We start from the raw sequence: 24,838 nt of genomic DNA on the forward strand, positions 1-24,838 counted from the left end.
CACGTGCCAAATGGAGTAATTCTATTTCAATTGCCAAGACATACGATCCACAGATTGCAACTCCTTTATGTGGAAGTTTAGGACTCTTTGTAAATGTATTATGAGTAAGCACTAAATTAATGAATATTATTTGCTGATCAATGCGTTAAGCCCCTTGCACAAGCGATAGCGACAGCGACAAAGTTGCCGACAAAGGTATAGCTTTGTCGGCAACCTTGTCGCTGTCGCTATTGCTATCGCCTATTGTGCAAGGGGCTTTATGCAATTCGATATAACTCCTATAATAACAATAACTTATTATAAGGCTGCATCTATTAATAATGTCTTTAAGAGTATTGGATTTTGGTCAATAAATAGATCTGTTTTCAATAACGCAGATTTTGCTGGTAGCGATTTTCTAAACAATAATAAAAATAAGACAGAAGCTCCTACAAACAATTTTAGACTCATTGTCAATAAATGAAACTAATGATATAATACAAAATTATTCTTCTTTTCTTCGTAATACAAATATCATCATTTCCAAAACAAATTGCGCCCATTAAGAAACAAAAGAGAACGGTCCAAAAAGCTACAGTGCTTATTATATTAGTAGCTCTTACAAAGACACAGTAAAAGCTTTATAAGAAAAACAATTAACGGAGATTAACAAAATTAAGAAAGTGCAACAGCTTAAGAGAAATATCAAAGAAAATATGAATTCAAATAAAGTTCGTCACAATATAAGTACCTAAAGTTATATTACACAAGATATCTATTGATGAAAAAGATTGATTTTGCTTCACTTAATCAGTAAATAATAAATACGTTTATTGACTCCCCTCAGGGTTGCAAGGCGTTTTGTAGGGACGTTCCCAACCCTTTATTCAATTCTCATCCAATACTACCCTTCTCCTCTCACTTAACCCTTTGGATCAACGGCTTAACGTCTCTTTCCGAAAGACGGAGCCCAGTTTGCTCCGCACAAGAGCCTATCTTGCACGGAGGGCGCAGCTTTCGGAAAAACATTCCATGTTTACATGGCTCTAGTGGACTCGAAACTGGTTCCTCAGATTATGAGTCTGGCGCTCTACCACTAGACCACACTGCCGCCCTCACTCAATCAGTAATGTAATAAACTTAAAAAAATTTTCACAAATTGTTATATTAATTTATCATATTATTTATTAAATAACGTTAATTATTGAATAAAATTAATTTAATAAGTTCTAAATAACTCACATTATTACTTCTAAATAAGTTTGGCAATATTAAATAATATTAATATAACTTATAATTATATAAATATTAATATAATTACATAAATTTATTCTACATTTTCAACTTATTTTTTCATAAGAAATCATCTAGTTTCTTTTAGTTATATCATAAGTTCGGAGACAATATATATTTTTAACATGGCTGTCATTCACTGCATCAATTAGAATATATTGCAAGGTTTCGGTAAATGAACGGATCGATGGTTAAGGCTTCCATAATCTACTCAAGAAGAAAGACCGATAATCCATCATCCTTTCGTTGAATGTAATTGTTTTTATTCAAAAGATTAGTAAAGTGTAACGAGATATAATTAAACCAAATTCTCACAAATAGTACTAATTATAAACATTAAAATACGATTAAAACTTTTTTAAACATCTCTATTTCTTAGACTTTTATAATACTCGTTACTATTTTCATCGAAACTTGTATTAACTTTCTTCTCACCTTGAAAAATTTATTTTTTGATATCTACAATTATTTTTAGTAAATTCCAATCGTTTTCACGCGAGCGACACCAGAATATTATTTTTAGACCAGTAAAAGACCAATGTTCTGATGAACGTTTGATAATTTAAAACAAAAATATGGATTTTCAGACAATAAACATATATGTATATATATATACGTTTCACCGCGTGAATCGCATATAAACAACTATTGATTTTTTGACGTTTATTTATTAATGACAATGTGTGGAATAACGGTAACCTTTACCATATCGCCCAGACACATACAGCACTTCACATTTCACTCCCTTTTTGACAACTTTTAAGAGTTACGGAATACGTGTAGGTACCTAAAAGTACGGAAGCCCAGATAGATAAGAGCAAGGAAGTTACACAATCAATTACTTGTGAAAGAGAGTAATGTGAAAGTGAGAGAGCTAAGTGAGAGAAGAAACAATAGGAAAGAAAACAATTGAGATTTGACAGCAACTTTAGGAGTGAAAAGAAAGTTTTGATAAAATTAGGGAAAGATGTTTAGATGACAAAGAAAAGGAAAAACAGACAAAAATACTGGTATATCTAATGCGTAATAACAGAGGGAATCCGGGGCATAATTATATATATTATATGGGATATGATCGGCAGAGATGCTGCCATCGCGCATGTAATGAAATGTCTCAAAATTATTATTCTTAGATATATGTCTCTAACCGCGCGCTGTTATCAGTTTTCATATTATTTTTAGCTAAAAGATGCTACAAATTGCTTAACGCGTTCACTGCGCTCTCCGCGACTGAGTTGTGGTTTCTTTGATACATTTGCATAAGATAAACAATGATAAAAAATTCGACTTTTTGTTACTGTAAGTAAAATGTTATTAAATGATATTTTCTTGTCAATTTAGTAAAGTATCTGTGTAAATATCGATTATCTGTGATGATTTATATTATCTAAAGTAAATTTATACAATTCGGGACATAACGGGGTATAAGTCCACGGAGCATATATATAAGTAGAACAATAAGCGCGCAAAGTTCTTGCGATATAGCATGATGGCTCTTCGAGACACATCAAGATTCCGTTCATTAGAATCATTAATATACGACTCGCGCGTGATTGTGATATAATGACAAAAAGTTAAATGGAAAAACAAAAACGCAAATAGATATATCTAGAAAACCGTCTACAAAATTGTTTAATCTCCACTTTTCGAGATATATGTAAGATTATATAAATAGAATTATAAATAGAATATCATAGGACATCATAGGAAAGAAGATTAGGATTAGAGAAAGATGATACTTTCCTAAGTTGCAGAAAAATTAAACGGAATTTTGTATCATTTGATGTTTATTATGGATTTCTTAGTATCAATTTTTCTTCAATGCTTCTATTTAATATTTGACATCTGACATCAAATTTTCTTTAACGAAAAGATCAAAATCTAAAAATGGATAATCTTTGAAAATAAGAAGCTTCTCTAATGATAAACTGTAGGAGAGGTAATACTTTACAAGATCGTATCTTTTTTCCAATTTAATTTTAGCGAGCTTCGCTCTAAAATAACGAAATTTACTTAAAATTTCAGTTCAAATTTCTATATACGAAGCTATATAATATTACAAGTTGGAAAGAGGAATGCGATAAACAATCCCTCTTGACATTTTCGTTAAAAGTTATTTTCGGATTGGTCGAACGATCTGGCAATTTCGAGATATTCTGATGTATATACAGAACAGCTTTGAAATTCTTGTTCCCCTAATTCGGGTGGATTCGGGTGGAGCAGACGAGCAGAGAGCAGACAAGCGAGAGAACGGCTGTCATCGAAAACGATCTCCGTTAAAACTTCCGACAGTTCTCTTGCATCGAGTGACATTCGCGTGAGCCGTAATGTATATATGTGTTTGCTATTTACCGTTATTGTCTACATGCCCCCACCCCCTCCCCCACCTTCGTGATATAGCCAAACGATTTAGAAAATAAATATATAACCTCTTCCCGTAAAATAAGTACATGCCACGAATAAGATATATTAGAGTCTCACAGTTCTCTAATTTGGAAAGAATGACTAATGCTAAATGGACTGTTTAATATTTTAGCCGACATGCGAGGAGTTCCGAGAATTTCATTAACTTTACTGTAACAGTCATCTATTATCTCTATGCAGTCTCGGTAAATTTGATTTCAATCTAAGGTCGTAAATGCACAAATAAGAAAACTGATAAGTAATTTAAATTGCTAATAAATAATTAAAGCCGATTTCATCGAATATCTCTAAAATAAGTAAAATGGATTAGATGTTCATTATCCATTTACATGTTTGGGAATTTTGCTCCTGGATTTACTTACAATTAGTACGTATATCTTTTTATCTTTTTTTTTCTTTTCCCTATCAGCTTTTCCCATTTTATCCTACCATAAAATATTTCTCGATCGATCGTATTTCGATGAGGCAGAGAAATCCGATTTCTCGGACGAATGTGCGCCGATAAGACGTCAACATGTGATCATCGACAGCGACCCAATCTCGCCCTTCTTTTCCCTTCTCTTGTCATATATCCTATCATCTTGTGCCATTACCTTTCGGGGACAATTACCACTTGGAAAAGACAAACTGACATCATTATACTACTCTACAACGGCGACATATATTTAAGATATTTCGTGACATAAGGTACAAATATTGAAAGAATGTATCTTCTTTTCCATGCACGTCACTACGCATGATCATGTGCATCTACATCACGTCGGTATGATTGAGAGCGACAATTTTAACTTATAGTACAATAAACGGATTAATACATTTTATATTTGTATTTAATTACGTGTTTGGTGATAATTATGTACATATAACATTAACATAATTATTTTTTAAAGCACATACCATTTTTTAAATAAATAATTAAATTATTTATATTAAACCAATTAATAACTTTTAAAATCAAGAGACATAAGTAATTTACTTGAAACAAATTATTCATCATAATTTTCAAATAAGTAGTAATTTATTTTTGACAAACTATTAATTATTTTAATAATAAAGAATTTATTTCTACTAATTACTAATTTGCAAAAGAAATTAATTCATTTTTGCCTAAATACTAATTTTCACAACTAGAAATTTTTTCCTGACAAATTACAAATTTTTTTTAGTAATGCGTAATTCATTTTTACCTAAATATTATTAATTTTTACGTAATTAGTAATTTTTTAAGTAATTACTAATTACTAATTTGCTAATTTAATAACAATTTAGGTAAATATGTAGTATAACGGCACTCTATCCGGTTCCTTTGAAATTTTCAAAGTGTATTTGGGTAGTAAAAATATTTTGGGTAGTAAAAAAGATTATCAGAAGGAAAATTGTTGCTCATTCCGTTTGTTTATAATTAATACTTAAAATATCACGATGTCGGTAAGTAAAGAAATAATAATTTATGCCATGGATATATATTTCGCTTCTTATTATTACTAACTTCATTCAATTATATATTTTAAAATTATAATTTTTGTTAAAGCAGAGAATAGTAGAAAGCATAAATACAGAGTATTCTTTGCTTTAACCAAAAGCACAAATTGTTGTCTGTTTTAATTGTGATCCTTTAAATTTTTTCCAAAACATTTTTTGAATAAGTTTCGGCCACGTATTTGCATTACCAATTACATCTTGAACTGCAATCAATAAGGACTATTATTAATTTGTTCACCTGAATATAATACATCAATCAGATACTATGTTGAAATTGTAAATAACATAATATGATCTAATTGAAGTAAGAAGCGAAATATATATCCATAAATTATCGTTTCAATTATCATTTCCTAACTTATATACTGACATCGTGATATTTTAAGTATTAATTAGAAACAAACGAAACATGAGCAACGATTTTTATTCTCAAAATCTTTTTTACTACACAAAATAGTAGTATACAAAATATTTACCAAAATTTATTTTGTTGTTATTGCTAACCTTTCTTTAAAAAAAGGTAAAGAAAGGCGCCAAGTACACGTATAGTAGTGTATATGTTGTTACCTTGAAAAAAAAAAAAAACAAAGTGGTAGTATTATACCTCGAAAAAATTTAAGTAATAAGTGGTAGACTAATATCTTTGTACCTCGCAAAAAAACCTAAGTAAAAAATAGTACGTGATCTATTACAAAAAAGAAATGATATCTCTTTAAATTACAGCGCCAATTACAAAGAGAGAACATATATAATGCTTCAAAAAATAATTGTTGTAGGGGAGACCGGGGCTAGACCGTTAGTTTTTTTTCGGAGCCGATTTTTAACAACAAAATAAATAATTGAAGTTAAATGTGGTATACCACTGTAAAGAGTGAACCTTTAGCTACAAAATTTATTAAGGAAATTTTTATCTACGTCGCTTTGTTTAACCGGTATAGAGCAAAAACGACAACGGTGCAAAAATTGAAATCTCAAAAATGCCGGGGTTGAACCGCTACCCCCCCGGGGTTAATTCGTTACACTGCATTTTCAATATATATACGTACATCTAATCCTGAAAAATGATAGGATACATTTTAATAATTGTTTTTTAAGAGAAAAATATAAAAATTTATTTAAAATTTTTATGCGAAACATTATTAAAAAATAATTGTTTTACCTATTCCATAAAACAATTTAGGCACGTGAATACAGAGGTTAACCAAATCGTAAACTCCCCAACGGCACGTCACATTGTCAACGCGGGCAACCACGGGGAACACGCGTGACGGCGTTCCGGTGCCATAGGATCAGCGCGGACCCTCGAGCAACCTAACCAAGCCGCGTTTCTCGCAGGGGAGCGATAAATAGCGACAGGGGGGTTAGAAAATCTCGCGGTGGAGCGCGACCATTTTACCGACTCGACGGCGTCCTCGCGCCGATTCCTCGACGCGCCGACGACGACGACGACGACGGCCACGACCACCACGACGACGACGACCACGACCACCACGACGACGACGGCCACGACCACCACGACGACAACGGCCACGACCACCACGACGACGACGATGACCACCACCGACACCACCACCACTACAACGGCGGCGACAATGACGCCGAGACGATGCGGCGAACGCTGGACGATGCGGTTGCACGCGCGACTGTTACTGACTTAATGACCAACAACGACAATTTACCGCGGCCGGGAGTCGGGACGATCTACCGCGCGCGCGGCATGTCAACTCTCGCGCGGAAATCGCGGGATCTCAGAGCCGTGCCGTGCCTCGCCGTACCTCGCCGACGTGCCGTGAGCGCGAGCGATCTCGAAAACAACGGTCCGCCATCTTTTCGGTCGGCCAAAACACCCGTTTTGCGACGATAAGTGCGTACCATTTCCCTCTTACACAAACTGACGCACGTGCAAGGGAAGACAGAATCACGCTCGAGGGAAACCTAACCTGAAATCGCCGTGAGCTGAAGTCGTGCGCCCGGCGCGCCACAGTGACGAGACTAGCGGACCAGCCCCGGGTGCTTACTAGCGGATAAGCCCCAAACATAAGTTTCAGGTTTGATCGCCCACGAAATATTAGACATTAACGATAATGAAAAAACTACACTGGATTCGTGTTCAGCATGCATTACTCTTTATAATCACGTACCTCGAGATTTGGAGAGCAAATATTATTGCAGATATTACAATATTTCCACGCGCAGAAAATTTCACTTTCACCTTCCGAAAACACGTTTGCCCTCGTAAAAATCATAACACGGCAGGTAACCTGCCGAAACTCCGTTGGTCACATGGGTACCATAAGCAGCGTTTACAATGTTAATAGCGAGTTCGCACAATATACAGGTTCCGAGATATTTGATTTAGCGGATTTACCCCGGTAGCGGTCTAGCCCCGGTCTCCCCTACTACTTTGAAAAATCTTTACATTGTGTCAATTAGAAAAAGAATGTATGATAACAATTTTATAAGATTAAAATTTTTTTTAAAATTTAACAAGGGAATACAAGATATTTAAATACAGAGTTTACATATGTGTTTTTTAGTGGATATAATAACAATTTTATAAAATTAATAATTTTTAAATCCAACAAGGAAATACTTAAATAATACAAAGTTTACAAATATATATGTATTTTTTAATAAAATAAAAGATTTAATTACAAACAATTACAGACAGAGGTATAACACTACAAAATGAACATATTTTATTAAAATTATTACATTTTTCTTGTAAAAAAAACTTGGCGCTGCTAGACCTCGAAATATAATTAGTACTATAATTATGGCTAAATATGGACAACGATAAAAATAATTTAGGGAAGAATGCAACGGGAGTAACAATAAATTATTATCAGCGTGTGTGTATGTGCGAGCGAGTGATACGGGCAGTAGTATTTAGTATATAAGTTTCATTGTAAATAATTAAAACTATTGTAATTTTAATCTGTAATGTAATTCGACCTAGTAGATATTTTAAATAAAAATCGAAACAGCTTTATTCAAATTAAAGAAAAGTGGTATATTTGAAAAGATTGGTTAAGAACGACATACACGACAAATATCTTGGCGACACTGCTGATTGAGTTAATCGTCGATTAAAGTTAATCGGCGTCGGTCGAAGACCCTAAAGCCCGTATCAGACTACCGACTGCAAAGGCCGAACGACTGCCGACTCGAAAAATAGACTCCAATCTAAACGCGAGTTGGCCGATTCAGTCAGTCGGCGCCTCGTTGTGATTGGCTAGATGTAAGTCGGCAGTCGCGATCGGCAGTCGGGTCGGCCTTCGCAGTCGGTAGTCTGATACGGGCTTAAGTGATGGTCTAGACGATCGGTCTAACGTCTTTAGACTGGCAGCCATCAGCGTAGCTCGCGCTCCAGTTGCGTCTCGAATGTGCCGAGTTGAAGAAACGTTGGTCGTCCCGCGCCTCGCTCGCCTTGATCCGATTGTACGCTGATAACAAAGGACATTTGGCATCCTGATCCTGACTCTGGAGTACTCTCGTACTTCGATTTTGCGTTAGTCATTTATGAGCGATAAAAATTAACGAAAGTCAGGTAAGCTCCTCGGGCTAAAGGTCCCTCCGAATGCTCTGATCCGCGCGGGACAAAGACGTGGAACAGAAACGGGGTGTAAACACGTGCTATAAAAATTTTGTAGATTTCCCTCGGGTGAGAAAAAAAACACGTGCTATTGTAGTTTGCAGGTTATCCTATAGACATATCTCGCAGGAAACCTTTCAAATCGGTCTCTAAATTATGTCAAAGAGTTGCGAAAATATCCTGAACGGCTTCAACGAGTGAATACGAGAAGGAGAGAGATTATAATCGGCTTAGGACAAAATCCTTCAACGAAGACGAAATCCTGCAAATATCCGAAGAGTTGGACGACGAATGTTGGAAAAGTTTAGTCAAAGTACACAACAAGAAGGAAGAATTTCGCCTGATTCATACTGATAAGTACTAATATTTTTTTTATTTCAAGTAGGAATCATAGTACGTTCTCTGCAGATGAATAGCGAAAGAGCTTTGTTGCATGATACATTAATGACATCTAACTTTAGACTCCTTTAAAGATTTGATTTTGCTTCTTTTAATTTAATTCTTAACTACTGATTTAACTTACTGTTAATTAGAGCAGTAATGTATAATCGAACTTGTGAAATTAAAGCTGAATTTAATTCAAACATACGCACACGCAGTTAGCGTTAATATGATTATTCAAGGACTAGAATGCACGTTTGTCTTAAAGATATAATGCTAAATGGAATTAATAAATATCATTTGCAGTTGTGAAGATTCAACGTCCGACAGCGGCTCTGCGAATTTATGCAACATTCACTGTAAACAATCAGCTAAAAGACCAATGGAAAATCAGAGAGACAACATTCGTTCAAATAGGAGAGACAACATCTGTTCGAACTATCTGTCGAAAATAAAGTCTTGCTGCAGAAGTTTAATGTTTCTACCATGCAAACGTTTAATGTTTCTACCATTGACTGTGATAGTCGTATGCTTGATCGCGGTATACATGAGTGAAAGTCAGGATCGCAAACACAGCAGTGATTTTGCGAGTGCCGTAATCGAATTGAAGAAGCGGATTCATGGTCAAGATGAAACAATATTCGATCTGAGCAAATGTCTTCTGTCTGACACGCCTCGCTTTAAGATAATAACCCTCGTCGGTGGTACGGGCGTTGGTAAATCGTACACGGTGGAGATCATAAAGAAAAATTTCCCGAGGCAATACTCTATTCGTCAGTATTTCCCACCAATCAGGACTGGGTTCGAATTCAATACTTCCTTCTTACAGCCGGGTCTGATCATCATGGAAAACCTGAAGGAACGCGATTTGATGGACGTCGCAAAATTTTTTAAAAGCTATCAAGACACGTATAAAGATAAGCTCGTGACCGTACTGGCTGTTTTTAATTTCGAGCAAATAGACGACGCGAGGAAAAGTGTAAGTTTAGATCCAAGTAAGGAAATGGCGAACGTTTTTATCAGTGAAGGTATCATTAATGAGTTCAGATTTTATTATCATTCTTTGGACGAGAACGCCTTATCGAGGTGCATTATGGATGCAACGGTGGAGAGCGGGCTAAAGCTCTCCGAAAATAAATTTGCTGCTGTTAAACGGACTCTGATACAAAATAATGCCGGTTGTAAAGGGGCCTATAACAAGGTGCAGATATACGGTAGACAATAAAGAGCGATCGTACATGGTCCTCATAAAGACTGATAAAGTTACTGTTATACTTTATACGACTGAATTAACAAACGCCCGACTGCGTAGCACGTATCTTTTCTCCGCGTAACTGTTTCGATCACAATGTGTTACGATAATCTTAAGATTATATAGGTAGTTCCTACTCTCTCTCTCTTGAGTGAATATATTTTCTAAGCATGAATATTTTTTGAAACGCGTTTCTACTTTGGTTAATTAAATCGTCGGTCGACCTTCTTGCCGATTCTTCATCACAAGGAATAATTTCGATAATTTAAAGAGATCGGACTGTGCCAATTTCATTGATGAAAGCCAGCTTGAACACGAATATGAGTTCACAGTTCGTCCGCTCGAGCGCATGATGAAATTTTCGTATGTATTACTTCCGGATTGTGGATATCGAAGACGAGCGATGATTTTCGCGGATGATAATATGTGATGTCATATCGTTTACATCTGGTAAAGCACGTAATCAGTATGTAGTTACGCGCGATTAAGTGAGCTTACATGAATTAAGACTCCCGGTACGTATGTGATATCGCGGGCTTTGAAACTTTCTTTCTGTAATTGCATTTAGATTCATAACGATTTGTGAGCGAGTAACCGACCGTGATATTGCATATGTTAAATAACGACATATTATATCCGTACTGTAAATGTTACGTTGTTACCACCGATTGCTCTTATGCAACTGAAAAGTAGCTCGATTATATTTCGCGTTTTTCCTTCCGCCCCCTTAGCTGTAAGTAATTGTTTCTAGGTAAGCGTAAGTGCAATGTTTTCCAAGACGTGAAAGAAATAATTTCTTTCGATTACGTATAGTCATCGTTCTAACAGATAGGAATAAGTTAAATAGGAATAAGTTGAAGAAGAATTAAGTGCCAAATTGTATCTTGAAAATGCCTTGAAAACTACTTACAGAATATTTTACTTATATTTTATGTTAGAAATCCAATAAATCCGATTATAGTCAGAATGGATTTCAGTCAGTGCCTTCAATTTATACAAAATCTTCTGATTTTAGGATACAATTCTCTTAGGCCTGTATTCATAGTTTTATATTTAAGACCGTCTTAAACACAATTTTAAGATTGGTTAAACCAGTCACAGAACCCGTATCTATTTTATTAGTATCTTAAGATACCACTTAAGACGATCTTGAAATAAGAACGGATTATGAATACGCGCCTTAGAGGCATATTAAGCTTGTCATTTGGATTCTTCAAAACTATATTGCTCAATCTATTTATCTCTCAATTTGTAATAATTATTATATAAATTTAGATTATGAACAAATTAGAATTTTATACTTGGACTTATTATCTCCAATATTTAATATTTTAAACACTGATTATGTAGCGACATAACATTATAACATTTCTTTAAAGAATTAAGAAATAATATGATATTTTAATTAATATTAAATGATATTATATAATATGATAATTATATATATGGTAATATTAAATAATATAATAATGTCATAATTATTAATTACTGTATTATGTTTTAAAACTACTTGATGAAATAATCATTTATATTTAATGTACCTATGCACGAGCTCATTGAATATAATCTTTGTGTATGTGTGTGTAATCTTTTAAAGTACCTATCTCTTTTAAGATTCGAAATTAAGAAATTGGTATTTATATCTGAAGGTTCAACGCAGCGTGCCTTCGTATATAATTATTATTTTTCAAATAATCCCAATGGACAAATTATATTACCCCATAAAATTCTAATTTCCTTTTACTTCGGTTTAGAAATTCCATTCTTTTATTTCAAATATTATATTATATTAGCGCAGGTATTTCAAATAATCAAATTTCGGGTCTTAACTGAATTGGTCTCCTTCGGATATCAAACATGAATGTTATTGGCTAAAAAGCTACTATGGTTCTTAATCAGATCCGCATTTAAAATACAAATATAACAACTAATGATATTTATTTCTAAATCTGATTAATTTTCTTATTATTTATCCTCTTATCCTCTTTCATATATTTTATTTGTCTTTTATTATTATTTTCATGTTTTATCTACATTTATATTTTTATATTGTATTTATCCAATTATATCTGCGATGTCATGATGACAAGCAAAACGCATTTCCTGCGGAAGCGACTATCACATAATGCATGGCCTCGGCAAATGTTAGACGCGAGAAAGTTTCACGATCAATTAGCGCGTATCACATTTAACACCTGATAATAACCTTCGACCGCTATCAGCGTTCATGTTCCAGAATAATTGCACAAACACAGCGACGCACATCACACGAATTTCGCTACAGCAAATAATTCTTGATTGCGTTCGCGACCACGCAATCACCGTTCCTCACCTTCTAATAGGCGATATCCAATTATTACGATTCCAATGATGCGGAACGACACGGCGCGGCGTCACAGTATAAGTAAGAACAGTAGGTTCACTCCGTGTCGAAGCCTTTGTTCTTCGTGGCAAACGTCCGCCATGATGTTGATTGTGCGAGCGTGTTTTATTTCAGCCGCTTACTAGAAACCGCTTGATAATTGTATAAGATGAAAAAAATTATAAGAAATATATATTAATTAAATATTCGAACAAAAATGTCACAATTAACACATGCACATAAGTAAAAAATACATGCGCATTTTATTTGAATAATAGAAACCGCTTGTGATAATTATATAAGAAATGAAAAAAATATAAGAAATATATTATACATATTAATTAAATATTCGAAACAAAAATGCCACGACACATTTTATTCATGTATATTTTATTCATTTTATTTATGTATTAATGTATTAATTTTTTTATGTATTTATTTATTATCTTATTACATAATATTCAAATAGCATATTTTTATTACTGTATTTATATATGTATCGGCGCGTATTGTATTTGTATTTATTAAAAAATTTTTTTAAAATAAAATCATAATGAGTAATAAAAGTGATTATCGATATGTATTTAAAGATTGTGGGATCAAAGGAAACCATTCTGATTTCCGAAATATTCAGAAAGGTACGTATTCATTATAACAAATACATGAATACATAAATACGTTAACACATAAATACATTAACACATTAATACATAAATAAATATGCTATTCGTATATTATGTAATAAGATACATAATAAATAAATACATTTGAAAAAATTAATAGGTACATAAATATTATTAATACATTAATATATTTAATGCATTTCAAGTCTTAATATATATTAATGTATTAATATATTTATGTATTAATTTTTTTAAATGTATTTATTGATTATGTATCTTATAACATAATATACAAATAGCATTATTATTTATGTATTAATGTGTTAATGTATTTATATTTATGTGTATTTAACGTATTTATGTATTCATGTATTTGTCATAATGAATACGTACCTTTCTGAATCTTTCGGAAATCGGAATAAAGTTTCCTTTGATCCCATAATCTTTAAATACACATCGATAACCACTTTTATTACTCATTATGATTTTATTAAAAAAATTTTTTTAAATAAATACAAATATAATACAACTGACACGCCGATGTATCTAACCAAATGAACTGTCAGATGACAGCCGCCATGTTATTGATTGCGCGAATCGCCATATTCATTTACCAACTTTTTAAGGGAGTGAACCTACTGTTCTTACTTATACTGTGGCGGCGTGTCGCCAAAAAAATGATACGTCAACAGACGTACAATAGGCGAACACGATCGCGAAACATGCTGAGAGAATTGATCGAAAACAGATAATTATTGCACGAAACAACTGAAACATTATCTTCGCGTGATAATGAAAGTGCATAGCAACAGTGTTCTATTTCAAAATCAGATTAAAGCCGATGTACGAGTAAAGCGAAGGAATTTCGTTCAAAAGACTAAAAGACGGAAAATAAATAACTTGCCGGTCACACAATTAAATCCGTAAAACTTGCAAAACGTCCGTTGTCGGTATAATACCCTAAGCACACTTTGCATATTATTCCTCGTGTCTTTGAGTGTCGTACGCGACCAGTTCTAGAATTTTATTGACAGCTTTCCCGCGTGCCGGTTAGGATAGTGTGTGTGCGCGCGCGGCATAAGGTAGGTAATAAAAGTCAACGTACTATACAATGCACGACTTGGCTCAAGTGCCACGAATATCGACGAAGACACGACGGTGGTGCACAATGCCGCTTCTTCCACCCGCACCACCCGCACGTTCCGCCCGCAGAAAAATCGACTTCTCGCGTCCGCATTTTTCGTCGCAGCGACGGCAATTATAATATTTTTCATGCATTCGCGATACCGCTTCGTCGGACCGAAGCACGACAGAAGAGTTAGGGCTTATAAATAATGTATCAAATGTGTGAACGCCTCGCTAAACTAAATCACGGCGTACAACGAGGCCGTTGAAAGTTTTCCGAGGCTATCCTGATGGCAGTTTCCGACAGATTCTACAATGCACTTTAATCGCGAAGCCTCACGACAGTCGTAACATTGTGAATTTTTTAATACGTTTTCTAATCGTAGACGCTGCGGAACAAAAATAGCACAACACGATTCTTGCACGAATCTAGTTAACCCTCTATTTCATGATTAAAAAATTGCAGAAACATAAGCTGCAAATTCTAGTAAATGTACAATTTCATTTGCTTTCCTTAGAATATTTGTAGTTGTTACGCTAACGCGTGCTAAATAAAATTTCACGGAGTCATATTAAAGAAATAATAATGATTAATAATGATTCTCGTATTGTAATCGACCGATTTTATCACTCGGCGAAGCTGATTATGCTTGCCGCAATAATAGGAAATATTAGGATTGCCGCAATAATACTGGCTGGCCAAGTCATTAAAGCTCATTTTTACGCGATGTAAAAAAAATTACGCTCCTGGTATTTTGTTAAATCGAGTAGGTGACATGTCGAGACGCAAAATCAATATCGGCAGCTCTAGGCCTCATCCTTTCCGTCGCATTGCCGCAACACGTGACGCAATCTAATTTCTCATACTCGCGACAATATTATTAAAATTGTCGTGATTCTTATTAGATATTGTTATATCTCTGGATATTTTACCGTCGAGGAAAAACGAGGACATTAAAGCAAATTTCACTTCGAGATTGCAGCAATTCGTATTTTTCGCATCGATGGTTCCGTTGGAATCACTTATTCCGCTTATATAAACAGACAGAAATTCGCAAAAATAAGCAAAATACAATAGAGATATAAATATACTGAAATGAGAAGAAAATTAATAAGAGAAATCACGTTTTACAAGCAAGTAAAAATTCTTGGAGATCCTGAACGCATGAGATAAGGACTGCATAAGATGTATTTCTTTTTAGTATTCAGACAATTTTTCAAATTAATCTGAAGTTCGTTATCTTTTTGTCATTCTAATTTAAATTTCACAATGTTATCTATTTAATTGTTAATTGCATTCATTTTCATTATGTCACGATTTAAATTTTTCAAAATCATTTTGCCATGTTATTTCAGTTTCTGTAATTCTTCATTAACCAAAGTCTTGTAATTCTAGATCTAAATCAAACCCTGCTACAGCAGGGTTTAGCAAATAATAGAAGAAGTTATACATAGAGTACGTACACGTACTCTATATATAGCTTCTTCTATTATTTCATATTATCTATTCTTTTGTAGAAATTTTCATTATAAGACTTTGCATTTGCATTTATATAACTCTAAGCCATGTTCTGAAACCGGAATTTTTTGAAATTCCATTATAAAGTAACGTATTCTAGTTAAACCCCGTCGCTTTAGTAAGATGAGAATTTCAAGAATATACTAATTTACGTAACATTTATGCTAATCAATGTGCATAAAGCGATATTAGACGTAATATATTTGCAAATATAGAATAATAGATTCGCACATCCACGTGTTTGTATAAAATGAAATATACGCTATAATATACATTTACATATTTACATACACATTGGCATGGATACATATTTTTACGAAGAAATATTGACACAATACACATATATTTTGTGTACATAAAATACACATTCAAAGTCGTTATACTTGTCATTCGCGAATAAAATGTTATTCGATACTGATAGAGCATATATGTTGTGCAACGCATCCACATGAAAAGTATATGTGTAAATGATATTTTTTTATAATTTTTATCTAAAAATTTAAAATATATACATACAAAACGTATAATTTATTTAATAAGTGCAATTATATTAACAAAGAATAAGCAATTCTATAGAATGTAATAACTAGTTTAAAAGATTATGCTAATAAAAGATAACTAGTAAGAGAATAAATAGACAGAAGAATAATTATAAGGTACAAATTAATTAATTAAAGTAAATTAAAGTTACAATTTTTTGATATTTGAAGTTTAGTAGTAAGAATCAAGATGCGTTTTGCGGGAAATCGCAACGTGATCGAGCGTTCATATTAACGGACATGGATCGAGCGAGTCCGGTGGCGCAATGCCGGCTTTTCTCTCCTACCACTCCCTTCGTGACAACGACTTGCACACCGGGGTCGATCCAGCCGAGTGACCATACGGTTCCACTGGCTACGTTGCATTATGCTCCATAAGTTGTCGACAATCGAAATGGTCTATTTTAGAGATTGGTCTGCACACGACGCGTCGTTAAGCTGACTCGGCACAAGAAACGCCAGAATTAATGGATTATTCTGAAAAATGACTCCCGAATTGGGGACGATCGATAAACACTTCCTCTCTAACTAGTGCGATCGCGAGTCGTGCATTTCGTCGTAATTATGAATATTACAATTAATTCATCGATCGACGTAGAGAAGAGAAAGCATAGAGAAGAGAAGAAAGGAAAGAAGAGAATATATTGGGAAAAATCACGCGGTACTTCTGATAAAATGGGATAATTTACTCTCACAACTTTGCCTAATCATATCTTGTGCTAATGGAAGGTGAGATGGAAATGAGAATCCCGATTTCGGAGAAATTAATGTCCCATTGCGGCGAGATAAACTCAGAGAGCATGGAAAACTTTTCATTAATATTTTTACTACCATTTGAAAATCAAAAACTTTCCTGTTATTAAAATATTTGAGACGCACGTACTTTGCGCAGCTCTTCTATAGTATATTATATCTGCGCAAAGCACGTAATGATGTCGTTAACGTTTACAGAGTAGGCCCCTAAATCTAATATTTAATGTTAGATTAAATATAATTAGATTATTAGATAAAAGTATTTAATTATCTTAGAAAGAGAAAGAGAGAGGAAAGATATAGGAGAGCAATTTGATTTGTGATTTTTTTGACCAAACAGCAACTTAATTGTAAAATTTTGTGCAAGCAATTTTTTCTTTTCCTCAAGAATTTGAAAATTATTTTATTTTATTTTCATAATTTTGAGTTTCTCTGTAAAAAACTAATTATCTACAAAATATGAATATAATATAAATATTCTCCATTATATCAACAACATATAAAATTTTCATGTTAATAAGGCATAGAAAATAATACTGTAAATTATTGAGACTTTGAGACTGATGGTATTCATAGTCCGTTCTTATATTTGAGTACCTACCATCTTAAGTACAATCTTAAGATGTCATAAACCGATCACAAAACCGTATTAAAGATCCGACTATGAATACCGGCCTAAGACTACTAAGTTAGTTCTATTCTCTTGTTCAAAGATCATCGTTTTTCGAGATTCCTCTTATGTTATCCGTATATATCTGTATATATGTCCTTAAGAATTACATCTCATACGAATCGCGGCACAATTACATGTGTAATACAGTCGTGCGAGATAAAATGTTCTGTGTTACTCCCTCTTCTTTCAATGTCTCCGATCGCAGAAGGATTTTTTATTTGTCAAAGGAGAGGACGAGGCATGGCGCTCTTTCATTAATGAGATTGAACGATGGAAAAACAAAGGCGGACATGTATTTATATAAAAGCAGGAACATATTTCCTCTGTTCTTTGTTACTTTCAATTCTGATAATCTATAACGTTTTGCGGATAAAAATGTGAATAGCGGCGCATTGGGGAAATAATTGCAAGAGAAAATTCTACAAGCTGCAATTCAAGTATATGATTTTCCGTGTTCTAATGATGTATATACATATGTTACACTGAAATTCTATTTCGTGTGTTTATTACGAAACGAGAATGTAATCGTGACATATTTCTCCACTGAAAACTCTTTGTAATTACTCATTATTATAGCGTAAAATATTGCAACTATTTTTAATTTAATTTGTTTCTTTATTATTTAGTTAAATATAAGTACTCCTGCTTTTTTTTTAATTTTCAGAGTTTCTTCACAAACATGTAATTCTTCATAAAATATAAATATAATATAAATATTTTAATATGTGTGTATACATACAATAAACGTCAAGCCAAAAGTTGTAGAACAATCGAATATCTTGAAAAACGCGTTTTAGCAAAAAATGTCTTAAACAAATGTTTTAGGCTTAAAAAGATGTATTAGCTGGTGGAGATTATTTGACTTGAAAGACATCAAGGTCAAATTTAAAATTTTAATTACTTCCATTTCTTGTTGCACATTCTTGTGGCTAACTTCAAGAGCTTTTCAAAACACTATGATTCAGTCTCTTTTAATAAAGGACTTTCACAGACATGAATCTTCAAACTTGCAGTACCGTTGGTATTATCTAAAATATATCGCGAGGGTGATTTTTAGTAGGATATTCACTTCTTTGCGTGCACGCACATGCATGGGTGCATGCGTCACTTCTACAGTATTTAACGACTCCAAACCCGCTCTACCTGCGTATATAAGTATACTGTACAGGTCCGCAATAGTTATTTGTGTAACAAGTGCGGGAAGTTGAAAATTGGACACGGGTGCGGAGTGGACGCACGAGCCGAAGGCGAGTGCGATCACCCGCACGCGTGTCCAATTTTCAACCCGCACGTGTTACACACACTATTTTATATCACACGTGCGTGGAAAGTGGCCCATTACGCGCGTGTTTTTTGTGCGACAAATAGCCAATTCCACACATCCACTCGAAACAGTGCGGTAATGAGATATTACCGCACTGTTTCGAGTGGATGTGTGGAATTGGCTATTTGTCGCACAAAAAACACGCGCGTAATGGGCCACTTTCCACGCACGTGTGATATAAAAATTTTAAACGCTGCTAATTATTTTATCACATATTCAACTAATGTTCAACTGTTTGTTTAACACATTGTCAACAATACAACGTAAATTAGTTAATTACAACTTTCAAAATTATATCAGAACCACTCGTTAAGAAATGTCATAAAAAATTACAGAATCTGTTAAATTCATAAAAATAAAACATAATAAAGTTGATAAGTCGAAAAATTGTCAACATTTATAATTAAAATAATCAATCAAAATAATCGAGACTTTCAAAGTTGTTAAAATATTTTTATGTTTACGCAACATCCAATGCGCAATATGTGAATTGTCACAACTGATTTAAATCTCAAAAAGATGTCGCGCTTTTCGCAACATTAATTGATATACTTCTGCAGATCAATTCTTCACGATGACAAAAATGGGCGCGCCAAATCGAACGTCGTAAAGGACAGGCTGACAATACGTGATACCTACTATTGGATAGCTATTCGACTTTTATCCGATTTCTGTATGCAAGGAAAATGTTATCTCTCTTAACAATTGGATAACGTGGTGCTTTATCATATTTGTAATATTTCGATGCAACGAGACAAGATAATTTGTATCCACTCAAATAACTCTCGTATTTATTTGCTCGAATATCGTTCCTTAAAAATTGCTGCACGATATCCAGCAGGTAGGTACTTCCTTTTAATTAAATAACTTGGAGCGTCATATTTCTTCTTAAATTTAAATCAAAGTGAGAAAACTCATCTTTCTTGAAAGAAATATAAAAAATTAAAATAGGATTTACAGCAAATTCTTGAAATGACGAAAATTGTTGGAGAAAAAGGAAATTATTTACTACAAAATGTTTCTAATTTTCTGTGCTAACGTATTACTCTTTCTTTTAGAGAGAACCGTTGTGTAAGCCTTTCGCATCTCGAAAATCGAGAAAGGGCTCTTAGTCTAATAAACTATCCAATATGCATAAACACATTTCGTAATCGTTTCTCCGAATAAAAGCAGTCGATGCGTTTCGCGCGAAGCCACGTAATCAAGATATTATGAAAAATTACAAATACACCTGAAACCGTTAAGCAAGTTCCCAGCAAGCACGACAAAAATGTATATCGATTCAAACATGACGTAATATTACGGTGAGGTGACGGCCGTTCCATAATGACGTAAGTTCTACGCTAACTGTTAGCACAGTAATCACAATGCGGAATAATATTAATCAGAAATAAACGTTATTGCGTTAATCAGGAAACTCGGAAACTCCATAAGTCCAATAAATCAATTTTTTCAAAAACAAAAATCTAATAAATAATTGTTATATTGAGAAATTAGCCTTTTTAACTATAGTCATTAATATTTTTATTATGTATATAAACAATCATATAAATAATTAAATGAATAAACATAAATAAGGCTTTCATTGAAAAAAGTTTTATGGTTCCTAAGGGTACGTGTTATAGTGCTAATGTCGATTCCCGATTTAAACTAGAAATGGTCCATTTTTATCGAAATTATTTTTTTTAATACAGAGTGGGGAAAAAAATAAGTATCCAATTTAAACTGCCTATAACTATATAATAAAAAAATAACCAGGTCTTTCTGTGTTTTATTTCTATTCCGACTTTTCTATTCCCGCTTTTAACTTTTGTTAACAATATTTCAGCAAAAATATAAGGACCGCGGCAAAGCGGGCCGCCATGTCTGGTCCATTAGATGTGAGTTTAGTCAGTATTTCTTTGACTACTGTACAGTGCAGACGAGCGAAATTTAATAATAAATCACTACACACCGCAAGAACGTGCCAAAATTGTCAATTTTCATTCAAGAGAATTCGTCGGTTGATGTTAACTCAGTGAATATCGTAGAAGACATCAGAATCGTTCGAGTATAGGAGGATGATTGCAGACTTCTTTGTGCCTGAATTGCAAGAATTTGGAGAATATGTGTTATTCCAATAAGATAATGTTATATGGCGCAGCAGGCGAAACAATGAGGATTTTGAGAGATATCTCCCGGACGTTCAATTTCTCGTTTTAGCGATTTGGCATAGCCGCCACAAACGCTTAATTTAACTGCCCCTGATCTTGTAGGGGTATTTGAAGGGTAGGATCTATGCGGACAAGCCAGGATATTGGAAGAGTTAAAAAGGAATATTCGTCGTGAAATAGAAAACATAAGCACAGAAATTTTGACCACCGTCATAAAAAGTGCCATGAAAAGAGCACAACGCTGGAGGGGGATCTGATATCCTTTTTAATTAAATTATATTGTAACAAAAGTTAAAAATCTGAATAAAAATAAAATACAAAAACACGTTTATTTATTTTATTTATATAGTTATAAGCAATAAGTTTTTAGCTTGTCTGCGCCTTCTCTAAGAATCGAGAACTTTCAGAAACTGATATTGTATAAACAGCCGATGGTCACTCGTCCGAGAAATTAGTCCTTTCCGTTATGGGATTAATCCGGGAACAGTCACTCCATTCTTTTTCTTTGCATAAACGGTCACCTGGAGTGACCGTATTATGCCCCTACGTTGTTATCAATTACACATTGCATATTTTTCATTGTTCTATAATTTATTAGTATTTGAAACAGTATATGTTATAGATTTACAATATTTTCTGAAAAAAAAAAGGAAAATCCAAAAAGATATTTGAAAAATAAAAGAAGTATTATACATATTAAAATTACTGTAATGTGAACTTTATTTTTTCGATATTAGGATGTAAAAATCACCCCAGAGGTGACCGTTCTCAAGTTTATAATAAGGTAATCTCTTTCTTTAGGTAATTATAGGTATATTGAATGTTGAAAATATACGTTTGTATGTGTTTAAGTTTAACTGTAAGATATTCTTGTCTATCAAAATCCTTGCGGACTGTTCAAAACTCCTCTATCGCATTCGCGTACCAACTAAGTTCAAACAATGGCAAACTACTTGCCCAATAAGACAGTTCATATCCTCCTCATTCTTGGGGAATATAATCGCAATTACCGACGTGCTTCATGTGTCTATACTGAGCAGTACCTTAAGGAGTAACGCCACTCTAGAATTTTCAAAAAATCGATTTTTTTTGCTTAAACGATGCTTTAAGGTCTTAGAAATAAGGTACACTTGGTTTCAAAGCTCGGAAAAATCTCTATTATCCCTTTTTCGTAATCCGTCTGCCGGCGCGGAATGCATCTGTGAATGTTAATTGAAACTTTAAACGCGTTTTTTTCGAAATCGCTTTTTTAAAATCGGGCGGAATCAGAACTCGAACACCTTTTATCCGATTGACTTGAAATTTTGAGTGAAACTTTACAATAACATTATCTTTAAAAATATGTATGGATTTTGCGATAAGTTGAACAAAACTTTTTTTATAAACAATTTTGTGCGACATTTTTTAGCGAAAAATAAAACATTTTTTTCCAACATGCACCATTCTTACAAAAAATGATATTTCGCAATTCCCATACGTACTTCTATAGAAAATCTTATATATTTTTCAAAAATCTTTAAATTTTTGTACCAGCTCAGAAATTATAGGAGCTTCGATTCCGCCCGTTGGACGACTTCCGCAAAAAGGCACTTTGGATCAATTGCTCTGGCGCCGCCATTTTGTCAATAAAAAAACTTGCACATTGCTTCCTCATAGTTTTTAAATGTGCAAGTAGAAACTTGTACATTGCTTCCTCATAGTTTTTAAGTGTGCAAGTGGAAACTTGTACATTGCTTTCTCATAAAAACTATGAGAAAGCAATGTACAAGTTTCCACTTGCACACTTAAAAACTATGAGGAAGCAATGTACAAGTTTCTTCTTGCACATTTAAAAACTATGAGGAAGCAATGTGCAAGTTTCTACTTGCACACTTTTTTTATGGATAGAGTATCATTAAAGATACTTACACATTTTTTAAGCAGAAATCGGTAACCCTCTCACCGATTCTCGCAAAATTCAAAACAACCTTCTTTTAATAATACTCTATATAAAATTACATGTACATCTTATACACTTTTTAAGCAGAAATCGGTAATCCCTTCACCGATCCTCGCCAAATTCACTAACAATCTTCCTTTAATGATACTCTATCCATCAAATAACTTAGGGTGGACCGAGGCGAATCGGATCAATATAAGTTTTAAGACAGTTTTCGTTAGTGTTTTTTTTTTCAAACGAGCTATTTTATCGTGCTAATTAGTAATCCGATTCGCATCGGTCTACCCTATATATTTTTTAGGCAGAAATCGGGAACCCTTTCACCAATCTTCGCGAAATTCAAAACAACCTTCCTTTAATGATACGTTCTATATATAAGATTACATGTATAACTTGTACACTTTTTAGGCAAAAATCGGTAACCCCTTCACCGATCATTGCCAAATTCAACACCAACCTACCTTTAATGATACTCTATCCATAAAAAAAAATTAAGCTCGATATCTCAAAATTTGCGGAAATTAGGGCAATTATATAGATTTTTTTAGATAAAAATCGGTAACCCCTTCATTATTAGCAATTTTTATTAATTCTATTATATTCTTCAGTTTTGTCTACCCCTATTTCATATATAATGCTTTAAAATTTGGTTAATCAGTTCTTGAGTTATAGAAATTTTGGTAAGTTTGGCTGTTTTTTTAAACAGACATCGGTAGCCCCTTTATTATTAGCAATTTTTATTAATTCTATTATATCCTTCAGTTTTTTCTACCCCTATTTCATATATAATTCGTTAAGATTTGGTTGATTAGTTCTGGAGTTATAAAAATTTCGGTAAATTTGGCACATACATACATACACACATACCGACATTTTTTTTTTTAATGCGATATTTCGACGTTTTAGAACATAACGAACACATTGGCATCAAAAACTAAAAAAACAATTTTCTCTTCGGTCTTTTCTACCCCTATTTCATATATAATTCATTAACATTTGGTTGATTAGATCTAGTTTTATATGCGATCAAAGGTCCATATACGATGTTTATGAAAACAAAGCTTCCTCTATGAGGAAGCAAAATTAATAAATTTTTTTTAATACTTTAATATATAGATAATAAATAGAATTAAACCGATTTTCATTTATGATTATTGTATTTCTAAAAAAAATTATCAAAAATTGGGTTTTTTTGGGACTCTAGAGTGGCGTTACCCCTTAATCAAAGTGTCATTTTTCAAATCAGCAAGTTTTTAAAGTTTTTAAAATTATCAATATTGAGAGAAGATTAGTTGTAGATTTCTATTACAACGCCATAGATGGAAAAATAGAATTCAAAATAACGATGATCTTTTATCACTGTATTAGGCATGATTCATATGTGAATGCTAACATCAGTAATCGCCAAATAGAACGAGAACT

The 24,838-nt window shown here is 33.4% G+C and overlaps 2 protein-coding genes across 17 annotated transcripts in view; one reads left to right on the forward strand and one right to left on the reverse strand.

Annotated features, from left to right (window-relative positions):
* Window positions 1-24,838, reverse strand: part of LOC139775437 (uncharacterized) — a 110,535-nt gene that overhangs the window by 55,425 nt on the left and 30,272 nt on the right. Inside the window, exon 1 of one of the 14 annotated variants that reach the window (XM_071711417.1) lies at window positions 7,320-7,585. The exons of the other annotated variants lie outside the window; for them this stretch is intronic. Within the exon in view, the coding sequence (XP_071567518.1) occupies window positions 7,320-7,424 (105 nt within the window). The 5' untranslated portion in view covers window positions 7,425-7,585. Of the gene's footprint in view, window positions 1-7,319; window positions 7,586-24,838 lie in introns of those variants that run through there. 14 annotated transcript variants of the gene reach the window in all.
* LOC139775427 (uncharacterized) lies at window positions 7,860-11,693 on the forward strand. Of its 3 annotated transcripts, XM_071711383.1 has the most exons (3): window positions 7,860-8,728; window positions 8,871-9,130; window positions 9,461-11,693. In XM_071711383.1, the coding sequence occupies exon 3, from the start codon at window positions 9,537-9,539 to the stop codon at window positions 10,377-10,379; it is 843 nt and encodes a 280-aa protein (XP_071567484.1). In that variant the 5' UTR covers window positions 7,860-8,728; window positions 8,871-9,130; window positions 9,461-9,536; the 3' UTR covers window positions 10,380-11,693. The 3 variants fall into 3 exon arrangements, with proteins under 3 accessions (XP_071567484.1, XP_071567485.1, XP_071567483.1); XM_071711384.1 differs by lacking the exon at window positions 7,860-8,728 and having other exon boundaries at window positions 8,853-9,130; XM_071711382.1 differs by lacking the exons at window positions 7,860-8,728; window positions 8,871-9,130 and having other exon boundaries at window positions 9,140-11,693.

The sequence above is a fragment of the Temnothorax nylanderi genome, unplaced genomic scaffold (assembly GCF_030848795.1).
Source record: "Temnothorax nylanderi isolate EJ_2023f unplaced genomic scaffold, tnyl_v1.0 TNYL_tig0098_pilon, whole genome shotgun sequence".
Taxonomy (NCBI): Eukaryota; Metazoa; Arthropoda; class Insecta; order Hymenoptera; family Formicidae; genus Temnothorax; species Temnothorax nylanderi.